Source organism: Paroedura picta, chromosome 1, assembly GCF_049243985.1.
Source record: "Paroedura picta isolate Pp20150507F chromosome 1, Ppicta_v3.0, whole genome shotgun sequence".
Classification (NCBI taxonomy): domain Eukaryota; kingdom Metazoa; phylum Chordata; class Lepidosauria; order Squamata; family Gekkonidae; genus Paroedura; species Paroedura picta.
The window spans coordinates 83650150-83674776 of record NC_135369.1 but is presented as its reverse complement, the minus strand read 5'-3'; the positions used below and the strand labels follow the sequence as shown (position 1 = coordinate 83674776).

Sequence of the window (24627 nt, the reverse complement as noted above, 5' to 3'; positions counted from 1 at the left end):
AAAGAATTATAGCATGAACTGTTTGGTATCGCTTCTCATTTATTAAAAAACATTTCTCCTCCAATTAATCATGCAGCAGTGCTACAGGGACAAGCATCATTTCATTCAGGCAAAGGCAAAAACGAACAAAACACACAGATTATCGTGCAATATAGCTAATCAGGAGTTTTGTACTCATGGATATGTCAATGAAAGTGATAATCTAGTGTGTGGCAGCAGCGAAAAATACAAACCATGCTGTGGGAGAATGGAACTGAACATAAAACTGCCAGTTATAATGTCCTTGTATGGATACTGGAAGATTGTGCTTATTTCTGGTCACCATATCTCAAAAAGGACATTGCAGAGCTGGAAAAAGTACAGAGGAAGCAACCATGATGATTAAGGGGTTAGGGCACCTTCCCTATGAGGAAAGGCTAAAGATCAGAAAAAGATGACTGATGGGGAACACGAGTGAGGTTTATAAAATTATGTATGGGGTGGAAAAGTGGATACAGAACTTAGAACTTACTTCTACCATAATTCCAGGAACCGAGGGCACCCAACCAAGTTCATGGACAACAGGACAGAACAGGAAATTACTCAACAAGTAAATTGTGTTATTCATTGCCACTTGATGCAGTGATGGTCATGAGTGGAGGGGGGTTAGACAAGATTCCTAGAGGGTCAATAGTGGCCATTTGCCATGGTAAGTGAAACTTCCATATTCAGAGGCAACGAACCTCTGAATACCCGTTCTAGGAGGTGACACTAGGTGGCAGCCTCTTCTGTGCCCAATGTGTTGGCCTTCCAGGCTAACAGCCTCTATATGAAACAAGTTGCTGGAAAAAGTGGACCATTTGTCTGATCCAGCGTAGTTCTTATAATGCATGTGATCTAAAAAAGCTTACTGCACATTGAGCTCTCTAGCCTATAGAGGGGGAAACAGGACTCTGATCTGAACCACCTGAAGTCCTATAGAAATTAAGTAACTTCCCACTGTTTTCTGCAGGGAGGTGTTCAGCAATCTCAGGATGCAAGCACATATTCTCTTACAGAAAGTACCAGACATGATTAGAGAAATGGTGTCGCTGCTTGTTTGCAAAAAGCTTTCCCGGCAACACATTTACTGTCAGCAAGGCTGTGCACAGGGACACGTTAACTGAATCCTATTTGGAGGATGATCAACAGTGACTGGTCATCATGCCCCACTTCCGTTATTTCTTAGCTTGTTCTCGACTTCACTACCTGCCACCATCAAACTGAAACACAGTCAGTGAGGCCACAGAATATAGAAGATGAACATCCTCTCCCCAGCAAAGTTCTCCCTTTTTATAGTAAGGAAGCAGGTCTGTCCCTCTCTTGCTCTCTAGCTGAATATTACTGCTGGGAGAACTGTACTTGCTTCTAAGAACACACATATCTTTAATGTGTGGAGCCTTCTCAACAAAGGGATGCCCATGTTCCCTGTGTTTTCTTTTGCACCCCTGATCTCTGCAGGGCCCAAGATTTCAATTTTTTCAGGAGCATTTCACAAGCAGAAGGAACAGCTTCCCACAAACACCTCACATTCAAAAAGCAATGAAAACGTTTCTTGTAAACATTAATAGTCCTTTGTTTAACGTTTTCACAGTTTCTAATGCAAGAACTCTGAATATTAGGAAGAATATATAGCAAAAAGGTGCAAGTTTGTCACCCTGAGAGCCACAAGTGTGCTGCTTGGTCCTGGTGCCGTGTTCATAGTTTCTGAGTCATGAAACCAATGATGGTGTCAGAAGTAGCTCTGCAGCGATTCTCCAAGAATAACTTCAAGCTGTTGAATTGTCTTCTGGCACTGATGCTCAACTTCTTCACATTCATCTTTTTAAAAAGGCAAAAGCAACACAATTTTATTTATATTTTCCAAATATACTGTCCCCCTCGCTGTGGAATCTCAATCACTAAAAAATGCCTGAGAACTCTACCATACTTTTGTGGTACCCTCAAAACCACCCCACATTCTGTTTAATTCCCAGAACTGTAAGGAAACACATTCCAGAATTAGCTCACCATCCTTACAAGGATGCAGCCTTTACAGTTCACTCTATGATACGGCAAGCTGAACAGCATGGCACTTACTGCCCCTGCCTGAACAACTTTCTGACACATGGGGGGTAGTGTTAGAAGTACAACCAAGCCACCCAACCGTCACAGGTGCTGCTATGCCAAAGTCGCTGTTGTCAGACTGATTCAAAAAGTCACGGAAGGCTGTTGCCACACAGAAATGAACCTGTCGACAGGAAGGGCAGGACAGGGAAGAACTCAGACAATAATGGCATTTAGCCTCACAAGGGTTAGCCATATTACTCCATGCTGAATACCAGATGGAAACCTAAGCAACAAGTTCATAGTGGGCCTTTTTTTGCTCTGTTCCCTCCATCTGCTGGGACTGTTTCCTCTTTTTTGCAGAGCTTGTTTCACCCTCACCCAAGACTACAGTGGGAGAAGGGAATTTTTTTACTGATTCCTCCTTTTTGCCTGCAGCCTCTTGCACTGCATCTTAAGATTGTTGGGCTCCTAGATCCTCAGCAGTGGCTTTTGAGGGGGCTGCCTGTCATCACAGGATGTCAAGCAGCTATGCCAATAAAAAAGTATTGCATCTTAAGATTGTTGGGCTCCTAGATCCTCAGCAGTGGCTTTTGAGGGGGCTGCCTGTCATCACATGATGTCAAGCAGCTATGCCAATAAAAAAGTAGGTGTCACAGTAGCTGTAGTGTCAGGGGGCTGCCATTACAAAAGAGCCTGTCACTCAACAGGTAACCATCACTATTGCGAATTATTAAAAAAATATGAATCACCCCCATTTTAGATCTCTTCTGTGTTGATTTAATATAATGCATAGACATTTTATTTGAACAGCTGATTGTTTTCAATAAGTAGCCCTAAATCTGTATGGATTTTCCACAAGGGAAGGCTTGTCCATGTGCTATTCCTGAGCTCCACGGAGGAAAGACAAAGTGCAAACATGACAGACAATGTCATCCACATCCATAGAGGGAATAAAGCAAAAATTCTGGCAGCACAGAACAAGACCATGCAATCTCTTACCTTCCATAAGCTCAGCTAAGAAGGGAATAGATTCTGGTAGTAGTACCATATAATTCTCTCTTATTTTTTCTGCAAGCTCCAGCACAGCTAATAAAGCAGCAAATCGAACCTAGAAAGACACAATAAGTTCAGTAACACAACTAACTGCTATCTTAACCAGTGTAAGGGTGATACTCTCTCAAAATCTATCTCTGCCATGTACCTTTGGTGATGCATGCCTCATCTTCAGCAAAATCTGATAGTTTAGTGGCTTCCACAGAGAATCATCTGCCATTGCAACAGCAAACTGAGCTATGCAGGGGATCAGATGCCCTGTTGCTCGTTCTTGGAACTTCTCTTCTCCTCCAATCATGTTTTCGAGCTAAGAAAAAAGCAACAAGGTTACCCATATTTGTGTCCATAGCACTACTTTATGTATAGCTAGGATAGGATAAAACCTAACATACAACGATTTATATCACTTTGAACAGCAGTAAAAGGAACTGCAATGAAAGACTGAATTCATGCAAGGAGGCCATCAAAATTTTCATTGTTTAGCTAGTAAGTGTGAATTAGTTGAATAATACCTGATCAACTAAAGGCATCATCAAACTTTCTGCCCTCTCTTTGCTCACAAAACGATGGGAATCGAAGAGGAAAATTTTGTATAGACAACCAAGGATGAACTGTAGTAATAAGCAGCTCTTTGCAGAGTTTTCTTCTGAGTCAAAGAGAGCTTCATCTGCATACAAAGAAAGGCACAAGAGAGAAAGGAATGAATCACACAGTGTTGCACAGACTCCAAAAATGACATTCGATTTGTAGCAGGTGCAGGTTGTGTATGACAACGAGTATCATGACATTAGTTCTGAAATACAGTGAGGATATAAAAATTCTATATATTTTCTTGGATACAAGCAGTGCTCAATCTATGCCCCAACAAACAAAATAGCTGTCTGTTGAAACTTGATGCCATAAAACATGCGTTGCTTTACACAGGGCTGCCCTTGAAGCTGCTCTGGAAGCTTCAACTGATCTGGAATGCAGTGGCACAAGTCGTCACCTGGACTTATTGGAAAGCACACATTTGACCTGTCCTCGCCCAGCTACACTGGCTCCAGATTGGGGACCGAATCAGATTGAAGGTCTTGGTTATCAGTTTTAAAGCCTTTAATGATCTGGGACCTTCATAACTGTGGGACTGCCCCCTCCTTTATGATCCCTAAAGAAGATGGAACAAGCAATTTTGCCTATATTCCCACTGTCATGATGGTCAGTTCTTAGTCTGAGGAAAAGTGCTTGCACTCGAAAGCTCACGCCTTGAATAAATCTTTGTTGGTCTTAAAGGTGCCACTGGACTCTGATTTTATTGAGCCCCAAAGAAGTTAAACTTGCCTCAAGTTTGTTTGAGAACACTCTATCAGGGTCCTTCAAGATCTTAAACAGTTTTGCAGACCCTACAAAATGGAGCTGTTCTGCCAGGCCCACAGTTGAGGCCAGAAATAATTCCCTACTCAAAGCATCAGTCAAACTATCACCAAATTACTAAATCTATGTTTACATTCACCCTCTTGTCAGAGGAAAAAGTGAGGCGTTTGGAATGAATTTTTAAAACTGGAATGTAAATTAATGTATAATTTTAAATGCTATGGTTATAAAATGATTCCATTGTGTTATTTTATTGTTTATAGCAAACCAGTGCTGGAAAGAAAGCTTTTGAATGTGTGGGTCACACCAAACTGTCAAAAGTCCTACAAATTTTGGTGGTGCCAGTGCATTTAATCGAATGGATGTAGTTGCTGTATACAAACCAAGAAACCACTGTACCCACCCCAGTTCAAAAGAAAGAAAGGCATGCACCGAGGTTGTATTCTTTCTCCCTTCCTGTTTAACTTGTATGCTGAAATCGTTATGATGAACTTGTATGCTGAAATCGTTATATCTCAGAATCAAACACTGGAATTAAGATTGGAGGAAGGAATACAAATAATTTTCAGTATGCTGATGACACTACCTTCCTATCAGAAACTAAGGAAGGCCTACAACATTATATAGATTAGTGAAGAAAACAAGAAGTTTGGCTTCTTAAACATTAAAAAGTCAAAAATAATAACCACTGCAAAAACAGACATGTCACAATAACAATTCATGGTGAAAAGGATGAATGCATTCAAGAATTCATTTTTCTTGGCTCACACATTGGTAAGAGTGGTGATTGCAGTATGGAAATAAAATGTCAAATTGCTCGGGGTTGCTCAGCAATGATAAGCTTGAACTGAGCATGGAAAAAGAAGGACATAAACCAGACTACCAAATGTAGATAAGTATGATCTGTCATATGTCCAATAGCCACCTATGGCTGTGAAAGTTGGATGAAAAACTCAGACAAGAGAAGAACTGATTCATTTGAACTCTGGTGATGGAGAAGGCTTCTGTCGATTCCATGGACAGCAGAAGTCACTAACAAGGAAATGCCAGAAGGGGTGAAGCCTGATATATCACTGGAAGGCAAAATCATGACATTCCTGCTGCCACATTATGCAATCCAACTTGTTGGAGAAAGCAATTATGCTAGGATTGGTCAATGGTAAAAGGAAACCAGGCTGATACCAACTGATCCTGTCTCAAAATCATCTGCCTGAGACTGACTGGTTGTTTATCGTGTGTTGCTTTTCTCCTCTGTTGTATTTTGTAGGTATGCAAGAGTATCTAAATTAGCATTGCCTCAGTGTCTCAAATGGTGTAATTTTTGTAAGGTTAATGATTAGTTCTGTTTGTTATGAACACAAACAGAATTTGTCTTTCACGGTTTAGCAGTTCTAGGTTTTTAATTGGTAGCTAACTAGTAAAATGAGCACACCAGAGGAAAATATGGAAAATTTAATGAATTTAAATGTCAAACACACACTCTTTTTGCATTGATGACTACGGGAAACTTACGAGTTTTGGATGTATTGATCTGGTTCAGAGTGTCAGCAAAAGGCTTCACTAAATGACCAGCAAAGAGAGTGAACAGTCCTTTCAGCTGGCCGGCAATGCAATCTGCCAATCGGCAGAAAGTCAGCAGCCTATCCTTTGAGGCCTCCTCAGTTTTGGACCAATCAAAGAGCTGAAAAACAAAGAAAAATTAGTTGTGTACAAGACAGTGTTAAGCAAATACTAATTGCTAATAATGTGAATATAAATTGTAATATAAATATATATATATACAGTGTGTGTGTATACTTATATTTATAGATACTTATACATCCATAAAGAGCCTCTTGTGGCGCAGAGTGGTAAGGCAGTGACATGCTGTCTGAAGCTGTCTGCCCATGAGGCTGGGAGTTCAATCCCAGCAGCCGGCTCAAGGTTGACTCAGCCTTCCATCCTTCCAAGGTCGGTAAAATGAGTACCCAGCTTGCTGGGGGGTAAACGGTAATGACTGGGGAAGGCACTGGCAAACCACCCCGTATTGAGTTTGCCATGAAAACGCTAGAGGGCGTCACCCCAAGGGTCAGACATGACCTGGTGCTTGCACAGGGGTACCTTTACCTTTACACATCCATATGCTTGTGTATCTATCTATCTATCTGTCTGTCTGTCTGTCTGTCTGTCTGTCTGTCTCACCCATTTCTTTGCAGCTCTGGGGCGGTTTACATTGAACATTATATAATACAACTTACATGGAACGATATATAGACTGTAACATCAACTTTCAAATAACGCATCAAAACATTGCAAAACCACATTATAATATAAATAACAATTAACAGTATACCGAGTGACTTAACAGAATTCTTACCTTGAAGAAAAGGGGCCTGAAAGACATTTCAGAAAGCTTCATAATCATGCTAATTAAGCAAGTGATAATATGAAATTCTATTTTCCCAACTTCCTCCAGATCATCCTAGAACAAAACAAATTTTATCCGTTAAAAGTTATTCAGCAACAACCTGACATTAAATATGCCCTTGATTCTTGGATGAAAAAATCTCTCAGTTAAGGGGCCAATATCTCAAGAAATGGGGAAACCAGAGATGCAACTACTTATCCAACAGGGCTCCTTGCATCCTATTAGGCAGGATTGCAGCCCATGTATTTAGATACAGTGATAAAATGACACATCATGCTAAGAACTGGTCCAACTATACTTGCTCCACAGACATCTACCATATACCACCTGAGAATGCTCAGCTCTGAAGTCCAGGGCCTTCATAAAAAATGCTGTTAGCTCAGACTGATAGGCAGTAAGTTGATCTTTTTCCAAAACTACAATATGCTCCTTCAGAATATCCATAAGTGTACCTATATAGAGCTGAAAAGAAAACAAGAACAAAATCAAGCAACTGACTCGTGTTCAGTTAAGTATTCTGTTAATTTTATAAATACAATAATTATTTTTCTTAGTGGATACATGACCATACACTGTTTCTCTTAAAACAGGAACGTTTTTTTGTCTAAGCTAAAAAGAACTGAGGGAGGAGAACATAATGTCTTGTGAACTAGCAGGTTTCACTAAGTTTAGACAAAACTAAAGGGGGTGGGGGGACTAGAACTGGAACCAAAAATACCCAACTGGTAACAATTAGGACCTACAAAAGTTGAGTGTCTGTATTGTTTTTAAAATTATATTACTTTTATTGGGCACAATTTTTAAAAAAACAACTACAGAAATTAAAAACATATGTCTAGCCCATAGGCTATTGAAATACATGCACTAATAAGGAAACACACCATTTAAAATTTGGGGCAGCCTTTGGAAGAGACCTAATCGTCTTTCATTAAGTGACTCTGATACTTTACAGCTCTTACTTTGGAGCTTTATTGGCAGCTGTACATATTTTATGTGGGTTAAGAACTGGTGTGTGATAAAACCAGACCTCTGAAGAAGGCCTTACAAGGGACGAAAAGGGTCGGTCTATTGGCTTACATAGTGCAAGGCATACTGGTTTGCAATAGCCTGTGGCCTGGACATATGTTTTGAATTCTTATTGTTATTTTTTAAAAATTGTGCGCAATAAAAGTAATACAATTTTAACAACAATACAGATATTCAACCTTTGTGGGTCCTAATTGTTTAGGTAAGGACCTACACTTGATGCATGCTAGTTTCTTGGCATACCAAGTCTCTTAGACAAAAATGCTTTTGTTTTGAGGTGAAGGCAAGGGGTGGAAATCTTCTGGACATAAAACAGCAGACTGGCTTTGCCTCTGGGTTGGTACTGTCCCATCTGAGAACGCATCAGTGCTTCCCTGACTCAGGAAGGCCCAGTATGAAAGCTGACATGACGGGTAATCTATGAAATGATTACATTTCCCCCCTCCTCTCACTGTCATTTATGAGCAGATTCCAATTTGCTTCCATAAAGAACTGCAACACATCTAACCTTCCAAGCATTTGAAATTTCGTCATAACATTTTGTAACAGCTGGCAGAAGAACCCTGGGTGGAAGTTTAGTTGCTAGGGTGGTGATCAGTGATGCCACACGTATATTCAGGTGGGATGAAGAGCCCATTTCAGCTCCAATTCTTTCCAAACAGATGACCTAACATTGTTAGAACAAAGCAAAAAAGAAAAAAAGGCATTGATCCAATCATTACAGTGTTATTATTACACTGAATTACAATTATTACAATGAATTATGAATAATTACAGTCTGGCCACTGGTCTACATAGTCCAATGCAATCTACTCTGATAATGGTTCTTTGCCTGAGCAATTTCCCCCTCCCTCCAAACCTTGCTATCTAAGTTCTTTTAACTGGATATGCCAGAGATTAAACCAGAGAACTCTCATTTATTTAAAAGCCCTTTTGAGGAATGGTGGGGTAAGAGTGTAAAATTAAATAAATAAAAAACATCCTTCCCCAGAAATGTGGCCTCATGGTAGTTTACAATATATGTAAAAACTAAGAAACAACAAAACTGCCACATCTAAAAACAAGATAAGACCTTCAATCAACAGCATTAAAACCAGCCCATGACTAGAGTGGATAGTTTCCCCATCCCCCCAAACTAGCAAAAAAATCTATATGAGAACTTTATAGGATCTCAATCCCCTCATCCCAGACAATGAACGAGGGGATCCTCACTCCCAGCAGAAGTCTGATCCAGAGCATCAGGCAACTAAAGAAAAATCCCTGGGTTGGGCCATCTGGATGTCTTGATGGGACACGACTGTGAAGAGGGTGAAGAGCAAGGCAGATCCCTCAAAGATCTGAGTCCCATGTCATGAAGGACATTAGACATCGGCAACTGAGACACAATGCAAATATTCTAAAAACAGGTGTTTTATGACAAAAATGATTCCTTTGAAAAGAAGCGATGTGCTGTAATGTGCTGGAATTATGAGGTGTAACTAACAACTGATAAGAAAGAGACTTTTGAAGCATGTCAAAAGCAAAAAAACCTCAGAGAACTTAATATTCTGTTTAATACTGGTTCTCCAAAACTGCAGTTTGAGTATTTCCTTTTCTCTATGACCTAGAGATGGTAAGGACGCAACCTGAAACCTTATATATCCAGAATATGCTGTACTATTGAGCCCTCTCTCCTGCTATTTATTGTAGCATATTGAAAGATGGACAGAGTAAGAAGTGATAAAGATGCAGGATCTCAAACACCACATATCCATGTTCAGCATTTAGAGAAAATTGAGAGGAATTTCCTAACAATAAGAGCAGAACAATGAAACAAGCTACATAGAGCATCTTTGGGATTTTTTTCCTGAACTGTTTCAAGGAATGCTAAACAGGAATCAGCAAGAGATGCTCTAAAGTGGTTAGCCTGTTTTAAGAAGATGCTTGGAGTGGACAATTAGCAGCATAATTTCCTACTTTATTATTTTTTATGATTCTCATTCCCAGGATTTAGCGTTCCTCATGAACAAGTATGCTAAGACTTCTAGACTAGCAGAAGAAAATACCAAACACATTACTTCCTTTTGTATAGTACAAATTACAAAACAAGTGTATAAATTTAATCAAGGTCATTCCCAGAGAAAACCATGTGTATTTTACTGGGACACCTGATTCATAGTTTCCCTTGTCCACATTAAAACAGGCTTTACTCACCTGTTGCAAAATGTCCAGCAGATATGGACTCAGGAAGTGTGGCAGCGTTTCCACAACCTTCAACAGAGCTGTTACTGCACTAAGCAAGTAGATTTCAGCAGTAACCAACTCATCTTTGTGTTTCAACACCTTAAGCAATGCTGGCATAAGTCTGTAAGTAAAACAAGAACAATTTGATGTGATTTCCAAATAGATATTCCTACCAGTAAGTAAGAAACTTTCCCCAGCATTCCACTTAAATATATTTCACCACAAAAAGTTTAAAAGGACACTAAAGGCAAATTAGCTACTTGTTTCCCAAAAGGCAAAGTGTCAACAGAACTTCAGGTGGGGTTACATCTTGGAAAAAGTAAAGTTTGCAGATAAGGCTTGACAGTAATACCAGAGGGGTAGTCTGTTGTACTGAAATTAAACAAGAATCCAGTAGCACCTTAAGGACTAACAAAATTGATTTCAGGATAAGCTTCTGTGAATCAGAGCTCACTTTATCATAAGCTTGAAGTATCCACCAGAATTGTTCTGATCCAGCATGTTATTCCCCAATTAGTTTGCTTCCTTGTAAAGGGAAATTTTATTGTTCTTATCTGTCAAATCTTTTGTTGGAATGGATGGAATCTAGCAGTGTTTGAAGGCAAATCAGTTTTAGAAGAGGATGCTCTACCTTGAACTATTATTTGATTCTTTCCCAACTAGCTGAGAAATTCATCCCCTGCCCTGCTGTTCTTTATGCAGGACTTATGGCTCTCTTCCATTAATTAGCTGTCTCTGGGGAGCTATGGTACTTTTAAGTAGTGCCACTCATTCTATACAAGAGCCTCTTGTGGCGCAGAGTGGTAAGGCAGCCGTCTGAAAGCTTTGCCCATGACACTGGGAGTTCAATCCCAGCAGCTGGCTCAAGGTTGACTCAGCCTTCCAACCTTCCGAGGTCGGTAAAATGAGTACCCAGCTTGCTGGGGGGGTAAACGGTAATGACTGGGGAAGGCACTGGCAAACCACCCCGTATTGAGTCTGCCATGAAAACGCTAGAGGGCGTCACCCCAAGGGTCAGACATGACTCGGTGCTTGCACAGAGGATACCTTTACCTTTACCTTTTTTACTCATTCTATACAGGGACATTACATTATTGGCTGTTTTATGTGTAATCATAGAAACACAAAGTTGGAAGGTACCTCCAAGGTCATCTAAATCCAACTCACAACTATTTGTCCACCCACAGTGACCCTGGTTTCATAACCAAGTGATCCCTCCCACCAGAAATCTCCAGAATCCAGCATGGCCTGGAAGAAATACACTTACCATCCCACAGGATTGGGGCAGGATTTTCCTTTGCAGGAGCCCTGCTGATCTCCCCTCAGCAGGCTTTGTTCCTCTATGTGCCTAACAATTCTGTCTTTGATTATAGTTTCTACTAATTTGCTTGGAACAGATGTTAGGCTGATGAGCCTGTAATCGCCTGGTTCCCTTTTGGATCCATATTTAAAAATTGGCACAACATTTGCTGTGCTCTGTGTCTTTTGATACAGTGGCTGAATTTATTGCTATGTTACATGTATGATTAGTTTACATGTAGTAGATTATGCTAGTGGATCCAACTCTGAATATACACTTTGGATGGACAGTCTTATACACGTGAAGAATTTTCTGACTCCTGAAAGCTTAAGCTGGAATATATGGTACTAGTCTTTAAAGTTCCACTAGTCTCCTGTTTAATATTGCTCTGTATATTCCAGAAAGATACAGAAGGCACTATCAGATAATGGAACCACTTTCTCCATTTCTATAGATTGTACTCACATGAAAACTCCTGAGACAGCTAATCAAAACACCATCCTTAAGGTGTGTCAACTGGCCAAATGAAGTGTCTCTTATCTTCCCAGTTCAAATATTACCTCAGCTATAAGCCTGCCCCCTTTCTTGAAACATAGAGCAGGGTCTACATAGAGAAACAATGCTCAGAAGAGGTCCAGATGGCACCTGGAACCACACAGGGCTAAAGAACCACACAGGGCTATCAAGCCACAGAGGAAACATCACTGTACTGGAGGCCTCATCAGGTAAACCACTATTTTCTTGATTTTAAGAACCTGCATCTGTTACACGCAGGTAGGGCAATACCCTGCAGGGCTGCTGTAAGGATTACTGCATTGCTAAGCGTGCAGCATTCAAAAATACCCTGCAAATCATAGAATCATAGAGTTGGAAGGGGCCATACAGGCCATCTAGTCCAACCCCCTGCTCAACGCAGGATCAGCCCAAAGCATCCTAAAGCATCCAAGAAAAGTGTGCATCCAACCTTTGCTTGAAGACTGCCAGTGAGGGGGAGCTCACCACCTCCTTAGGCAGCCTATTCCACTGCTGAACTACTCTGACTGTGAAAATTTTTTTCCTGATATCAAGCCTATATCGTTGTACTTGTAGTTTCAACCCATTACTGTGTGTCCTTTCCTCTGCAGCCAATGGGAACAGCATCCTGCCCTCCTCCAAGTGACAACCTTTCAAATACAAAAGAGGGCTATCATGTCCCCTCCCAACCTCCTTTTCTCCAGGCTGAACATTCCCAAGTCCCTCAACCTATCTTCATAGGGCTTGGTCCCTTGGCCCCAGATCATCCTCGTCGCTCTCCTCTGTACCCTTTCAATTTTATCTATGTCCTTCTTGAAGTGAGGCTTCCAGAACTGCACACAGTACTCCAGGTGTGGTCTGACCAGTACCGTATACAACGGGACTATGACATATCATTATTGCTCATTGCTTGAAAGTGATACCTTGGGAGATGAGGTATTGCCAGGGCTTTTAGCACACAGGTAACTTCAGCCACACACAGCAAAGCACTTCCCGTGACGTTTCTTTCTTCCTTCACATCAGAAGAGATCACATCAATGGCAGTGTTGAGCACAGGCACAAAGGACATGTGGTTGTCAGTGCCAAAAGACTTGCCCAGCAGCTTGAGGCTGAACAAAGCCGTCTGCCTGTTGATCGCCTGCTCCTCCTCAGCCTCCCGAGTGTTACGCTGCACAACAGCAATTAGCTCAGGCACCAGTTCTAACAGCAGTTCAACCTGAAAAAAAAATCCAGAGATGTCCACAAACCATTTACCAAGGCTGCCGTACTGAGTTATCGAACTGGGAATCTCACTGTGCAAAAGGCAGAATGCAGCAGGCTTTCCTGTAACAAAGGGGCAGCTTGCCTAATTGCCAATTCTCGAGCTTTTCCATCCCTCCCCTGTAGCTTTAAATAAGGAACCTGTCCAGATTAAAAATAGGATTGTCCATGTAATCTCTCCGCACAGTATCTTCCAAATCAAAACTCATTTGGACCAGTGCCAGGTGCATGTACCTATTTCCCCTTTTTGCCTTAAAGTTACAGGAGGCCAATTAAATTTTTATGGTTCCTGCATATGGGTCTTCCTCCCCTCATGCTTTCTTTAATCGTATCCTCCTTATGATGAGACAACAAATCCTTACAGTAGCAGAAATTGAGATCATCTGAAGGATGGCTTACTTGTTCTTTCTGCCAACGTGTGCGCTGTTGTAACTTATTGTTCAGCAGATCCATTGCTTTGCGTCTCACAGAAGGCAGTGGGTTGGCCATCAGGCCCCTGATCACAGGGATAAAGACTTCTGTTGGCAATAAAGCATTAACCTGGAAAGGAAAGTAGCAGAGAAGTGTGCCTCGTTGAACATACAGGTTCCTGCTACAGCATTTGTACTCCTTCCATCAGATGCCACTACTTACATGCTGTGTTGCCAACACCATATGAAAGGTTATTCTCTAGGTTTGCTCACTTAACAAGAACTAACAACACAACATACCCCTCTGAGGTTTGTTGATATTGCTTATGTGCTAGGACAGCAGAACTATCCAAGTACCCAGACGTGTTAGCACTGAATTACCAAACATCAAGCAAAGCCACTGAACACCGATGGTCTAATTTCTAAATTCTTTATCCAACACAGATTTTCATGGCATGGATGCTCCTGCTCAGAATGACTAAATACACATAGTAAGATTTGTTAGTAGGAATCATATTTTGATTATTTTTCTGCCCTGTGTCAATATCTAAATGCCAATTGCCAAGTGGCTCCATATCAACTGGCAACAGGCAGGTTTCTAAACAAATGAACCACCTACGTTACATGAAACCACTATAGTAAAATGTCAATGGCATAGGCAGGGAAATGTAACTGTCACATTACAAGCTGTTAGGAAAATGTCTATGCCAAACAAGAAAGGTACTTACTTTCTCCAGCACATCATAGGACTTGCTGAGAAGAGCCCTCCAAAACTTGGCAGTTGGGGCATCAGCATTTTCTTCCACGGAGTGTGCCACAGCATTGATGTAGCAAAGAACTTCTTCTAACAACCTGGATAAACAGTTCTAATTAGTGTACTGAAAGCTCTGATCAGTTTTATGAGCCATCTGCCCTTTTCAGCTGAGGGAGTCAGCAAGTATTGACTTTATGGAAAAGCCAGGGCTTGAGGCACAATGCACCAACTACTGTGAATGTGCAGCGATTCAGGAGATACCAATATCATGATAGTCTGACAGAGAATACATATTGGGTATCATCCAATAGTTGAGGCTTACAGTTAAAATGTAACACTTCTTGAGGGGTTCTGTAAGACTGCATCGGCATCAGAAATCATACTTTAAACTTCATGCTGTAGAATGCCAAGAACTTCTATTGTGTTACATAACTTCAGCATGGCAGAGAAATGGCAGTGAAGAAGACTGCATAATCCCATCCTGTGTAAACAGGATTATTTCAATTTTCTCTTCAAACAAACAAATCAAGGGGGGAAAGTCCAATATTATATATGGTTTGGGGTCCCAAATGAAGACACTGCCTATTCATTATTTATTTCTGCTACATGGCTGGTGGCGTTTTGGCAGCACCTCTTCCACACTCAGGTAGGAAACCGGATTCCTGGTTTACTGTGAAACTGGCAGAATAGAAAAGGGCTGGAAAATATGAGGGTAAATGGACTGAACCTGATATAAACCAGAGTAGACAGTCTATGAAACTGCACTGATGGTGACAAAGGAGAAATACTTTTTCACTACCACTCTGCCAGTAATATAGCATTTGATGACTCCAAGAGTAGTCTCATAATAATAATTGGCTATTAGCTATTATGTTTTTATCCAATTCTATGCTGATTCACTCGACTTGGATGCTAGATGGCGAATACATCAGGTAGCAGAGGTGGCTTTCTAACTAACGCACCCAAAGCAGCCATCTTTGCTTCAGGCCTATGTCTGCCAGCTGCGGGTGACAAGTTGAGGAAGGGCAGACTGAAAATGAATCCAGACAAGACAGGCATGATGCATGTAAAAGAGGATAAAGTAGGCTGGGTGGCAAGGGTGATGATGTGAAGTGTATTTGATACAGTTAAGAATTTGGATGAGGGACTTGGTATGAAGGCTACACCTTTCCTTGATTGGTTAGCCTTTTATTCAGGCTTGGCAGATCTAGCCATCTATAGTCTTGGGACACACCGTATGGGAGACTGCTCTAGAGCAGTGGTCCCCAACCTTTTTATAACCGGGGACCACTCAACGCCGGGGACCACTCACCAGGGACCACTCAATGCCTTTTACTGAGGCCCGCTGGGGGGGGGTAGTTTACTCCTCTACTCTCAACCACTGCCCTAACGCTCTCTGATCGCTATGGTAATGTTTAAACATTCCTTCAAAATAAGATACAGACACGCCACAACAATGAAGTGTGTTGTAAAGGGCTGGGGGGGATGAAGTAAAGGGCCGGGGGAGGGGGGGAGGCGTCCTTTGAGGCCCACCTCTAGTTAGTCCAAGGACCACATGTGGTCCGCAGCCCACAGGTTGGGGATCGCTACTCTAGAGGACAACCTAGAAACTTCAGTAGCTGTAACCATTGGGAACAAGCCATTATATACAAATTACACCTATTGTAAACACTTTATGCTGGTTGCCTGTTTGTTCCTGAATTCTATTCAGGGTGTTCACTGTTACAGTTAAAGCCCTTCACAGCATGAGACCCAAAAGACCAGCTCTGGGAACTATTTGGCCATTCCAATTCCCTGCTTGAGCCTTTTATGTATCCTCTTTTACAGGCTCATTAGCAGTACAATCCACTGTCCAATGGATTTAGAAGCATGTAACTCTGCTTAGGATCATACTATAAATATGCCATTATTTTTCAGTAGGAGCACCACACTCTGAATGGCCTTCACAAATGCCTCAAAAAGACCCATTATGCACGGGGGTTTTAGCGCACATTCGGGGTGGAATGGCGGCGACTAAAATCACGGATAACGCACGGAGCTGGCTGCAACCGGCTGCAGCTTCGGTGCATGCCGCCGAAAAAGCCGCGTCAGTGAAACGCGGAAGAAAGCGCAGCTTCCGGGTGAGCGGGGCGCAACCAGAAGCGGCGCCCGGATCGGCGCGTGCATAATTGGTTACTCTGGGTTTTGCCGCCGTTGCGCCCCGGTATATAACCGGTATGCGTCGCGTCTTCCCCCTCCGCGTTTTCCATGTGACCCGAAATCGCCGTTTCGGCGGCCGTGCATAATGGGCCAAAGGCACACTAACTTTTAGGAAGTGGTGTAACACAGAATATATTGTCTAGCAATTTTTTTAGCATTGTTAGCCACACTAAGTCCTTCATAGAAAGAAGGAAGGCTAAAAATGTGCTCAAATAAATATTGCCTCAGAAGCATTCAAATCAGCCAAGACATTTTAGAACTTTAAAAGCAGTAGTATTTTTCAACTGCTTATCAACATGTAATAAACTTTATCATAATCAAACATATCAAAATCATTAGTAAACGCAAAAGGCAGAAACCAAAAGCCATAAGGTTGGATTCAATGTACTTCTGGAGGAAGAAGAAGATATTTCTTTTTTAAACCCTGCTTTTCACCATCCAAAGAAGTCCCAAAGCAGCTTACAAACAGCACAACAGACACTCTGTGAGGTAGGTGAGGCTGAGAATTGTTCTACAGGAACAGCTCTGAGAGAAGTGTGACTAGCCTAAGGTCACCCAGCAAATTGCATGTGGAGGAATGGAGAATCAAATCCAGTTATCCAGATTCAAGTCCACTGCTCTTAAAGACCACACCATGCTCTCAATTCCTCCTAGTGGATGAAAGTTCTGCCATTAGCGGAACAGAACCTTAGTTTCTGTTATAAAAACAGAGTAATACCATAATTTAAGCATTAACATGCAGAGACATTTCTAGCATAAATTTCTAGAAATCATTTGTAAGCAAGTTAATTGCATTTCTGAAAAGCAGCCTGGGCATATAAAAACAACCCCTATCCTCATTTGGTTAAGCAATGTCTATCTTTTTATTCCTTTCTTTCTCTCTACTTTGGATATGAATTTCCATTAGTTCACTAATGCTGCATAGTCTCTGTACACCAAACGTGTATCTATTTAACAGAATGCTTGCCAGTTGATTGGGATCAGGAAGGGAGCTACAGCAATAACAATGGAGTCAATCAAAATTTCGTTTGCAGTTGCCTCCTTTTGTGCATATTTTTAAAGCTCAACAGAAAATTTCGGGGAAAAATGTACCTCTGCTCAAGCTCCTTTAACTCTTCAGCATATTCACATTCCACTACCTAATTGGGGAGAAGAACAATTGTATTGATAATGGCCAAAATGATCAATTCAAGCAACATGGACATGGTAACTAACATCTAACATTTCATATTTACATTCCAATGAGACATTTTATTATTAGGTTTCAAATTAACTACTAGTATTTCATAGCGTATATAGCAGATCAACACATCTGCTTGCCTCCAATCCAACTGTACACTACAAAATTTGGCAGCTTTCAGAAAGCAGACAATCTCCTGTGTTAGAATTCAAGATTACAAAATAAAATTGAAAACTCAGTGAACAAACAAATTGAAAACTCAGTGAACAAACCACCAAACCTGCACTTCCACTCTCTACCCCCTCCACATTAGTGCCTTATTTGCATATGGATGTTGGCTGGCTTTTAGCCAAGTACCAAATTCACTTGTGAGTTAACCTTCTGTTTGTCACCAAATATTTAGATCCAACTTTAGACCCATGTGTGACATGCACCATCACAATAAAATGTATTTGTCACAAGTTACTGGCATGGTTTCACTACAAGCTTACATATATGGTAAGCAGGGCTTGCACAGATAAATGTCTATTGTATAAATTGTGCTTAAGACTTCTAAAGTAAGCAATAAGAAAACAATCTTTTTATATGACTTATTTGGATCTTTGGTCTCAGAAATCTAGTTTAAAGTATCCTTGTTTTTGTGTGATCTCTTGATGTCCACAGCAAATAAAATAAAATTCTAATTCATTTCACCCACCATTTGATTCAAGGTTTACAAAACCAGGTACCCTTCCAGTCACTACCAACCTGCACAGAATTTGAGACGAGGGACAACAGAAAAATACTGCAAGTCACATACTTCCACCAAAACCCAAGTTAATAAAATACAAAGCTCCAGCTGGGGAAGAAAAGAAACCATATCAAGTCATTAGAAAGGTTAAATTGCCTCACCTTTTTCACAAAACTGTGTGAAGCCAGAAGCTGTGACATGAAAGAGACTGTCAGGAATTTGAAATGCCTCAGCTGTTTACCAGAGTACGACTCCACATTAAAGAGCTCAGTTTCTTGGCTCTGTGATTTGGTCTTGTGTAATCTTGATTTCTTTTGCTGCCGGTCATCTGTTAAAACAATAAACCAAACAATATTTTCTGAGGTAAGGAAAGCCTACATAAATAATTTTATCTAATGTGAAGGGGAGTACAGTAAACACACCCATCATAAATACTTATTTATTTTGTTTACTTATTTAACAAAATTTACATCCTACCCTTCTGGCCTCACAAAGGGCAACCAAGGTGGCTAACAAATTAGCACATGAGTACATAAATCCTAAATAATCCAGGCAGGAAGCAAGTGTAACACTGCATTTTAGATGTTAAGACAAATCTCCTAGCATCCATGCTGGGCATTCCCTTTTCCTAACCCTTCCACAAAGAGCACTAAGTGTGGGCCTCCTGTTTTCAGACACCTTCAACTAACAGGTTTTCATGCTATACAACCACAAGTACACAGGCAAATTGTGAGTTTGTTTTCTCCACGCAAACCAGGATTTTAAACCACAACCCACACCTGCAAGTTCAGACAAACTGGAGTTTTATTCAAGGTTTACAAAACCAGTGCTTCATGCGCAAGGGACAGGCCATGTTTTGTGCACATTATGGAAAAACACAGGTGTGTTATAATGTCTGAGTGAAGCCTAACTCTACAATTATGATAGATTCAAGTGGGTAGCCGTCTTGGTCTGAAGCAGCACAACAAAACAAAATCAGAGTCCAGTGGCACCTTTAAGACCAACAAAGATTTATTCACGGCGTGAGCTTTTGAGTGCAAGTTTGAGGAAGAGTGCTTGCACTCGAAAGCTCAAACCTTGAATAAATCTTTGCTGGTTTTAAAAGTGCTACTGGACTTTGATTTTGTTTTGTCTACAATTATGAATCACTTAATTGGGAATACACGGATACATCAAAATCAGAGTGCTGTGCATGCGCAAGAGTGCCGCACATGCGCATTTGCGGCCACACATGGCGCAAACGCGCATTCGCGGCCCAGCGCAGCCCTGTGGAGGCAGGGAGCCGCGGCCTGGTGCCAGGGCCTTCACAGCCCGGCACCGGGCCACGGCCGGGTGGTTGGGGACCACTGATTTTATGTATTCAATCTGAATTGTGGTCAGCTGCCCCGAGACTGCTGCTAGAGAGGGGCAGCCTAAAAATATAACAAATTCATAAATAAACACTTGCATTTAAACCAACTCTATTTCTTTACAACCCCTTTCGTGGGATTAAATTGATGTATCCATGTATTCCCAATTAAGTGGTCCCAAAATACACAGGTCCTGGACCACATAAGGTCTTAAAGGTACTGATAACACTCAACTCCAAGCCTCTGGACAAGCTGGGCGAGAGGGCACATAAAGATGTTGATATCAGGGAGAGAATCACACCCCGCGGTACTCTGCATCGGAGTTGGCAGCAGCGTGATTCTTCTTCCCTGGTACAGACTCTCTGTCCCCAGGTTTAGAGAAAAGAGATCAGCCACTGGAAGACTGATCTCTGTATCTCTGCATTGGTGAGCCAGAAGCTCATGATCCACAAGATCGAACACTGCTGTGAGATCTAGAAGCACAAGCAGCGCTGATCCATCTTGATCCAGTAGCCTTCGAAAGTCATCTCTCAAGAGCAAGCAGAGCCATTTCCACCCCATTCCAGGTTGAAAACCGGACTGTATTTATTTATACTGCAGGTATAAGTCCCAGCTGAGAGGAATAAATATTTGTTTACCTCCTTTGTTCTTTGGCAACTGTGTTAAATAGTGCAGCATTTTCATTAGAGTCTGTAGCTGTTCCTTTACACTGAACTCACAGCACACAGAAATCCAGAATTCGGTATCAGTCTCCAACACAGCATCCTGTATTTGTAAGAAGAAAGGGAAAAGCACATTTTTTCAAGAGGGAAACGAGACAGTTGCAATGTGCTTTTAAAGAAATAACAGACTACAGGACATGGCTCTTACCTTCTCCCCACTGGCTGTTGGTGTCACGAATTTTGTCACATGCTGTTCAAACAGCAGCACCAGAAGAACCCAAAGGAATCGCTCTCCTCCCAAAGTGCTTATCAGCTGCGCTAGGATCGGGAGGCGCCGATGCTCAGGTACATGTGGCAAAGCATCCACAAATACACGAACTATTTGAACGGCCACCCCTTCCACATTTCCCATGTTTTCAGAGGAGCTACTGTCCTCAGCCTATGAAGCAAACAAGCCAACAGTTAGTACTGGAAGATGAGATGTTACATACTAAGCAATTCAAAATCATACTGGTCTCTTTTCTACGTCATGAAGGAGAACCCAAAATGTTTCCAAGACCCCATTTTTGAAATTTAGACTAAAGAGTCAGTTCTGTTAACACAGCAACCTTAATGATTTGTTGGAAAGTCCTAACATGCACACTGGCGCACACAGCTTTGCTGCACCCCCACACCATGTTATCAGTTTTCACAAAACTATGCTCAACTAGACCAATGCTCTATCAAGTGCTACCTACTCTGATCGGCAGCCACTCATTTTTTTTTTAGGTCTTTCACATCATGTATGCCCTGAGCAATGATATTGAGGACTGAACCTGGGACATTCTGCATGCAAGGCAGATATTCTACCCCTGAGCGTGGACCTTGCCACTCATAAAAATTCAGCAAGTTCCTTTATTTTATAGAAAATGAAAAAAATCTACCTTCTATCTCTTATGACCAACACGCCAGAAGAGAAAACTGAATTCTAGATCTATTTAAAGCAATGGAATGCTAGTTAGGAGTGTTGAAAATTTACCAGAAAACAAGACAAACAAGGCCAGTTCTATTTAGAAGACCTAAACCTCAATTCACAAAGTCTTACCTGCATGAGCGCAGGAATCACCATCTTCACAGTCTTGTTGATCACTTGGAAACTGTACACATCATCCAGACGCATGACATTTGCTCCCATGAATGTAAAAATGGGCATGATATTGTGCAGCACTTTGCCCTGAACAAGAAAAACCAATCCCCATCCCAAGAGGGTTAATCTTTTATTCCGGGAATATGAAGTTTTAGTTTTGCCCACCAAGCAGTCCTACAGTAATTAAGTCTGTAGACCCATATACAGGTACTGGTGGTCATCTTTGCTCTCCCATATGCAACAAGCAGAGCAAACATTACATTAGCCTAATTAGGCAAGGGCAGCAGTTCTGACTCTCTTCACCTGTTTATCAGGCTTAAAAAAAATACTTACATGCCTGTCCAGTTTTGCTACTGCTTTGTGGGCAGGGGTTGCCTAATAAAAAGGCTTTTGTTGCTGGGAGGGCAGGGATTTGTCTGCAGTTGAGGGTGGTGGGAAACTGCTCTCAATCAAACAAGCCACGGCAGCCTTTTCTGCTCTTGCTCTCGTAAACATTTAATCATAAGCATCAGTGAGGCAGGTGCTGTTCAAAACACAGCAGTGATCTCTCTCTCACCCAGAAACAAAGAGACAGCTCAATTGAGAGACATAGAGAAGGAAGGAGGAAGACTGGGGTAGGTAAGAGTGAGGGAAGTGGATATTATGGCAGTCCCAGGGTGGGTCTGATGACCGAGCAGAGAGGAAAGAGGCTTTACGAGCTGAGGCCCTCCCTAGCACTGGGGCTGGGTCAGAAGGAAGCAGCCAACAAGCTTAGGACCACTTGGCGAGCAAATGCTTCATGGCACCAAAGGGTATAGCAGGCAGAGAAAACAAGTATCTACGGCTGCTTCTAAAAATCAGGCCTCCATTTCAGCTTATAGTTTAATATTTCAAGTTGACACCTTCCCCTCTTGGGAAGGACGGCCACACCCACCGTCTGTACTTACAGGAAACATTCCGGCAGCAGCCCCCAGCAAGAGCAAAGCGTGGTGGTGAGTCTGAGGCATCTGTGAAACCCTGACACACTGAACTATCAGCTCCACGTTGAATTTCTCTTCATCAAGAATACCTCAAAAAAGGAAACAAGATAGTTGGGAACTGAGAAAGGTTTAAAATCTCCTATCAAGATCAAGCCTTGGGGCACAGATGCAATTGCAGTTAAGAGGGCCATTCTAAGCAGAGCAGCACCTTGCTTAAGTCAGGAGGGCTAGCAGAGTGCGGTTCTGCTTAAGACAGGGCTGGAGATGCCACTTCTTACTTCTCAAACTGGCCCATCATCTGTCTCACTAATTCAAAAGACGTCATGACCATAAAAGCTGGCTGTTTGGCTTACCTGTTCCTATTCTGCTGCCATCTGGGGACAGTTTCTGGCAGATGTTTAAAAGGCAGGCAAGTATTAGTTGCTTTATGTATTCCAGATTCTCCAGTTCCAAACAGGGTTCCAGGCACCTGGAAATCCAGAAGACGAGCTAGCTAATAACTTGCAGTAAAACACTTATATTATGGAATGCTTCAATATAGCTCCAATGGAATTCTACGTGAAAAATATCTGATTCCTCTGTGATTTTGGCTTGTCTCTTTGGGGATGTGCAACTCTGGATGGGAAGCTTCAGGAATAATGTTGAAGGGTTGTTTTTTTTAGTGAGTTACAAAATGTTGGTGGGAGGATTAAATTGTAGTGACATGCTTTGAGAACCCTATGGCTAAAGAGTGGGAGGCATATCTAGTAATACATATGTATCAAATGTACAATAATATAATGAATTGTAGCAAAGTGATATGCCATAATTTAAATTAGGAAGAGGCCTTTTGAAAAACACTTGAATTCCTTGGAAACATAAAGTTTTAAGGTCAAACAAACAGCCCAAAACAAATGTAATGCAAATTACTATTTCTAATACGTCATGTTGCACTTTGTGTTCAATCTCAGAGAAGAACAAGAGGCAAATGGTTTAAAGAAACTGATGCTCCCCGTTTGTCACCTACAGAAGCATTTAGGAGTTCAGGGTTTTCTGCAATGCAGAAAGAACATGTTCTCTGAATAAACCATTATGGCAATGATTCAGTCAACTGTCTGTGTGCATGCAATAAGCCTCTTGAACAAGGAAATATAATCTGACCCCGACCCTGCTATACATCTGACCATAAGACAACAGTTATTGCTGCACATCTAGCTGCCAGGCAGCCTGGAGGCCTTCTGCTCCAACAGATGAGCATCCAGATCCACAGGTTCATTTGGCCAGGCCCACAGCCTGCTTGTGCCCATGCCACAAAGGGAACTTGGCTACAGCCAGACTATAGCAGGCATGTATACAGGAGATGGCATAAGAGCCCCTTTTGTGCTTCTGGAACAGTGAGGATTGTACGAGGAGAGAAGAGCATGGGTCTCTGAACTGCTATGGTCTGGTCCAGAGGCTCTATCTTTGCCATGAGGTTTCCATGCCAAGGGCTGGAAATACCCCTTTGTGGGCTTGTACTAAAGGATGAGCCCAACAGTTGCTCTCTAAAGGACAGCCATTACCTGGCTAGCAAGCTGAAAAGGACAGGTATCAGTCCCTGAGGTTGTCTGAGTTTTTTCTTGTGTTGCAGCAATTCTAGGATAAGTGTGACTCTCTGCCAGTTCACACTGCTCTCTTCCAGTACACACTCTTGATCTTGCACTTTTCTAAAGGATGAAAACAGAAAGGGCCAACACATTTACAAACTCTTATCCCAATATTGTACAAAGGAAGAATCATCACAACCCCCCCCCCCCCCGTTTACTCAGTATCTGCAAAGAGCTGTAACTTTGCCACTATGGACACATTATAAACAATCTCTACTCCTTCCTATTTGCCCTCTAATAAAACAAGCTATGGATATGCTGCCAGAAATCTTGTCTGTACATATATGCCACTTACACGTTTGTGCGAGAAGCTTTTTCTCCTGCACCTTTTCCATTATATTTTCTGCACATGTGCTGAATATGTGCATGTGCTGCAATAATCTGCTCTTAACTGCATAAAGAGATCAGGTAAAACAGGTGAGCTTCCATGT

The 24627-nt window shown here is 41.7% G+C and overlaps 1 protein-coding gene across 1 annotated transcript in view; it reads right to left on the bottom strand.

Moving 5' to 3' along the window:
• Positions 1-19: 19 nt before the first annotated feature.
• The window catches only part of HEATR1 (HEAT repeat containing 1), a 66494-nt gene continuing 41886 nt past the window's right edge, over positions 20-24627 (bottom strand). Inside the window, exons 26-45 of the mRNA XM_077345423.1 lie at positions 24113-24256; positions 22925-23040; positions 22539-22660; positions 21571-21699; positions 20695-20925; positions 20463-20589; positions 18637-18803; positions 17658-17704; positions 14341-14464; positions 13602-13742; positions 12866-13158; positions 10100-10250; positions 8415-8573; positions 7208-7342; positions 6830-6934; positions 5986-6154; positions 3633-3787; positions 3269-3427; positions 3067-3175; positions 20-1839 (exon numbers count right to left, since the gene is read on the bottom strand). Coding sequence (XP_077201538.1) covers positions 1751-1839; positions 3067-3175; positions 3269-3427; positions 3633-3787; positions 5986-6154; positions 6830-6934; positions 7208-7342; positions 8415-8573; positions 10100-10250; positions 12866-13158; positions 13602-13742; positions 14341-14464; positions 17658-17704; positions 18637-18803; positions 20463-20589; positions 20695-20925; positions 21571-21699; positions 22539-22660; positions 22925-23040; positions 24113-24256 — 2872 coding nt within the window. The 3' untranslated portion in view covers positions 20-1750. The remainder of the gene's footprint in view (positions 1840-3066; positions 3176-3268; positions 3428-3632; positions 3788-5985; positions 6155-6829; positions 6935-7207; positions 7343-8414; positions 8574-10099; positions 10251-12865; positions 13159-13601; positions 13743-14340; positions 14465-17657; positions 17705-18636; positions 18804-20462; positions 20590-20694; positions 20926-21570; positions 21700-22538; positions 22661-22924; positions 23041-24112; positions 24257-24627) is intronic.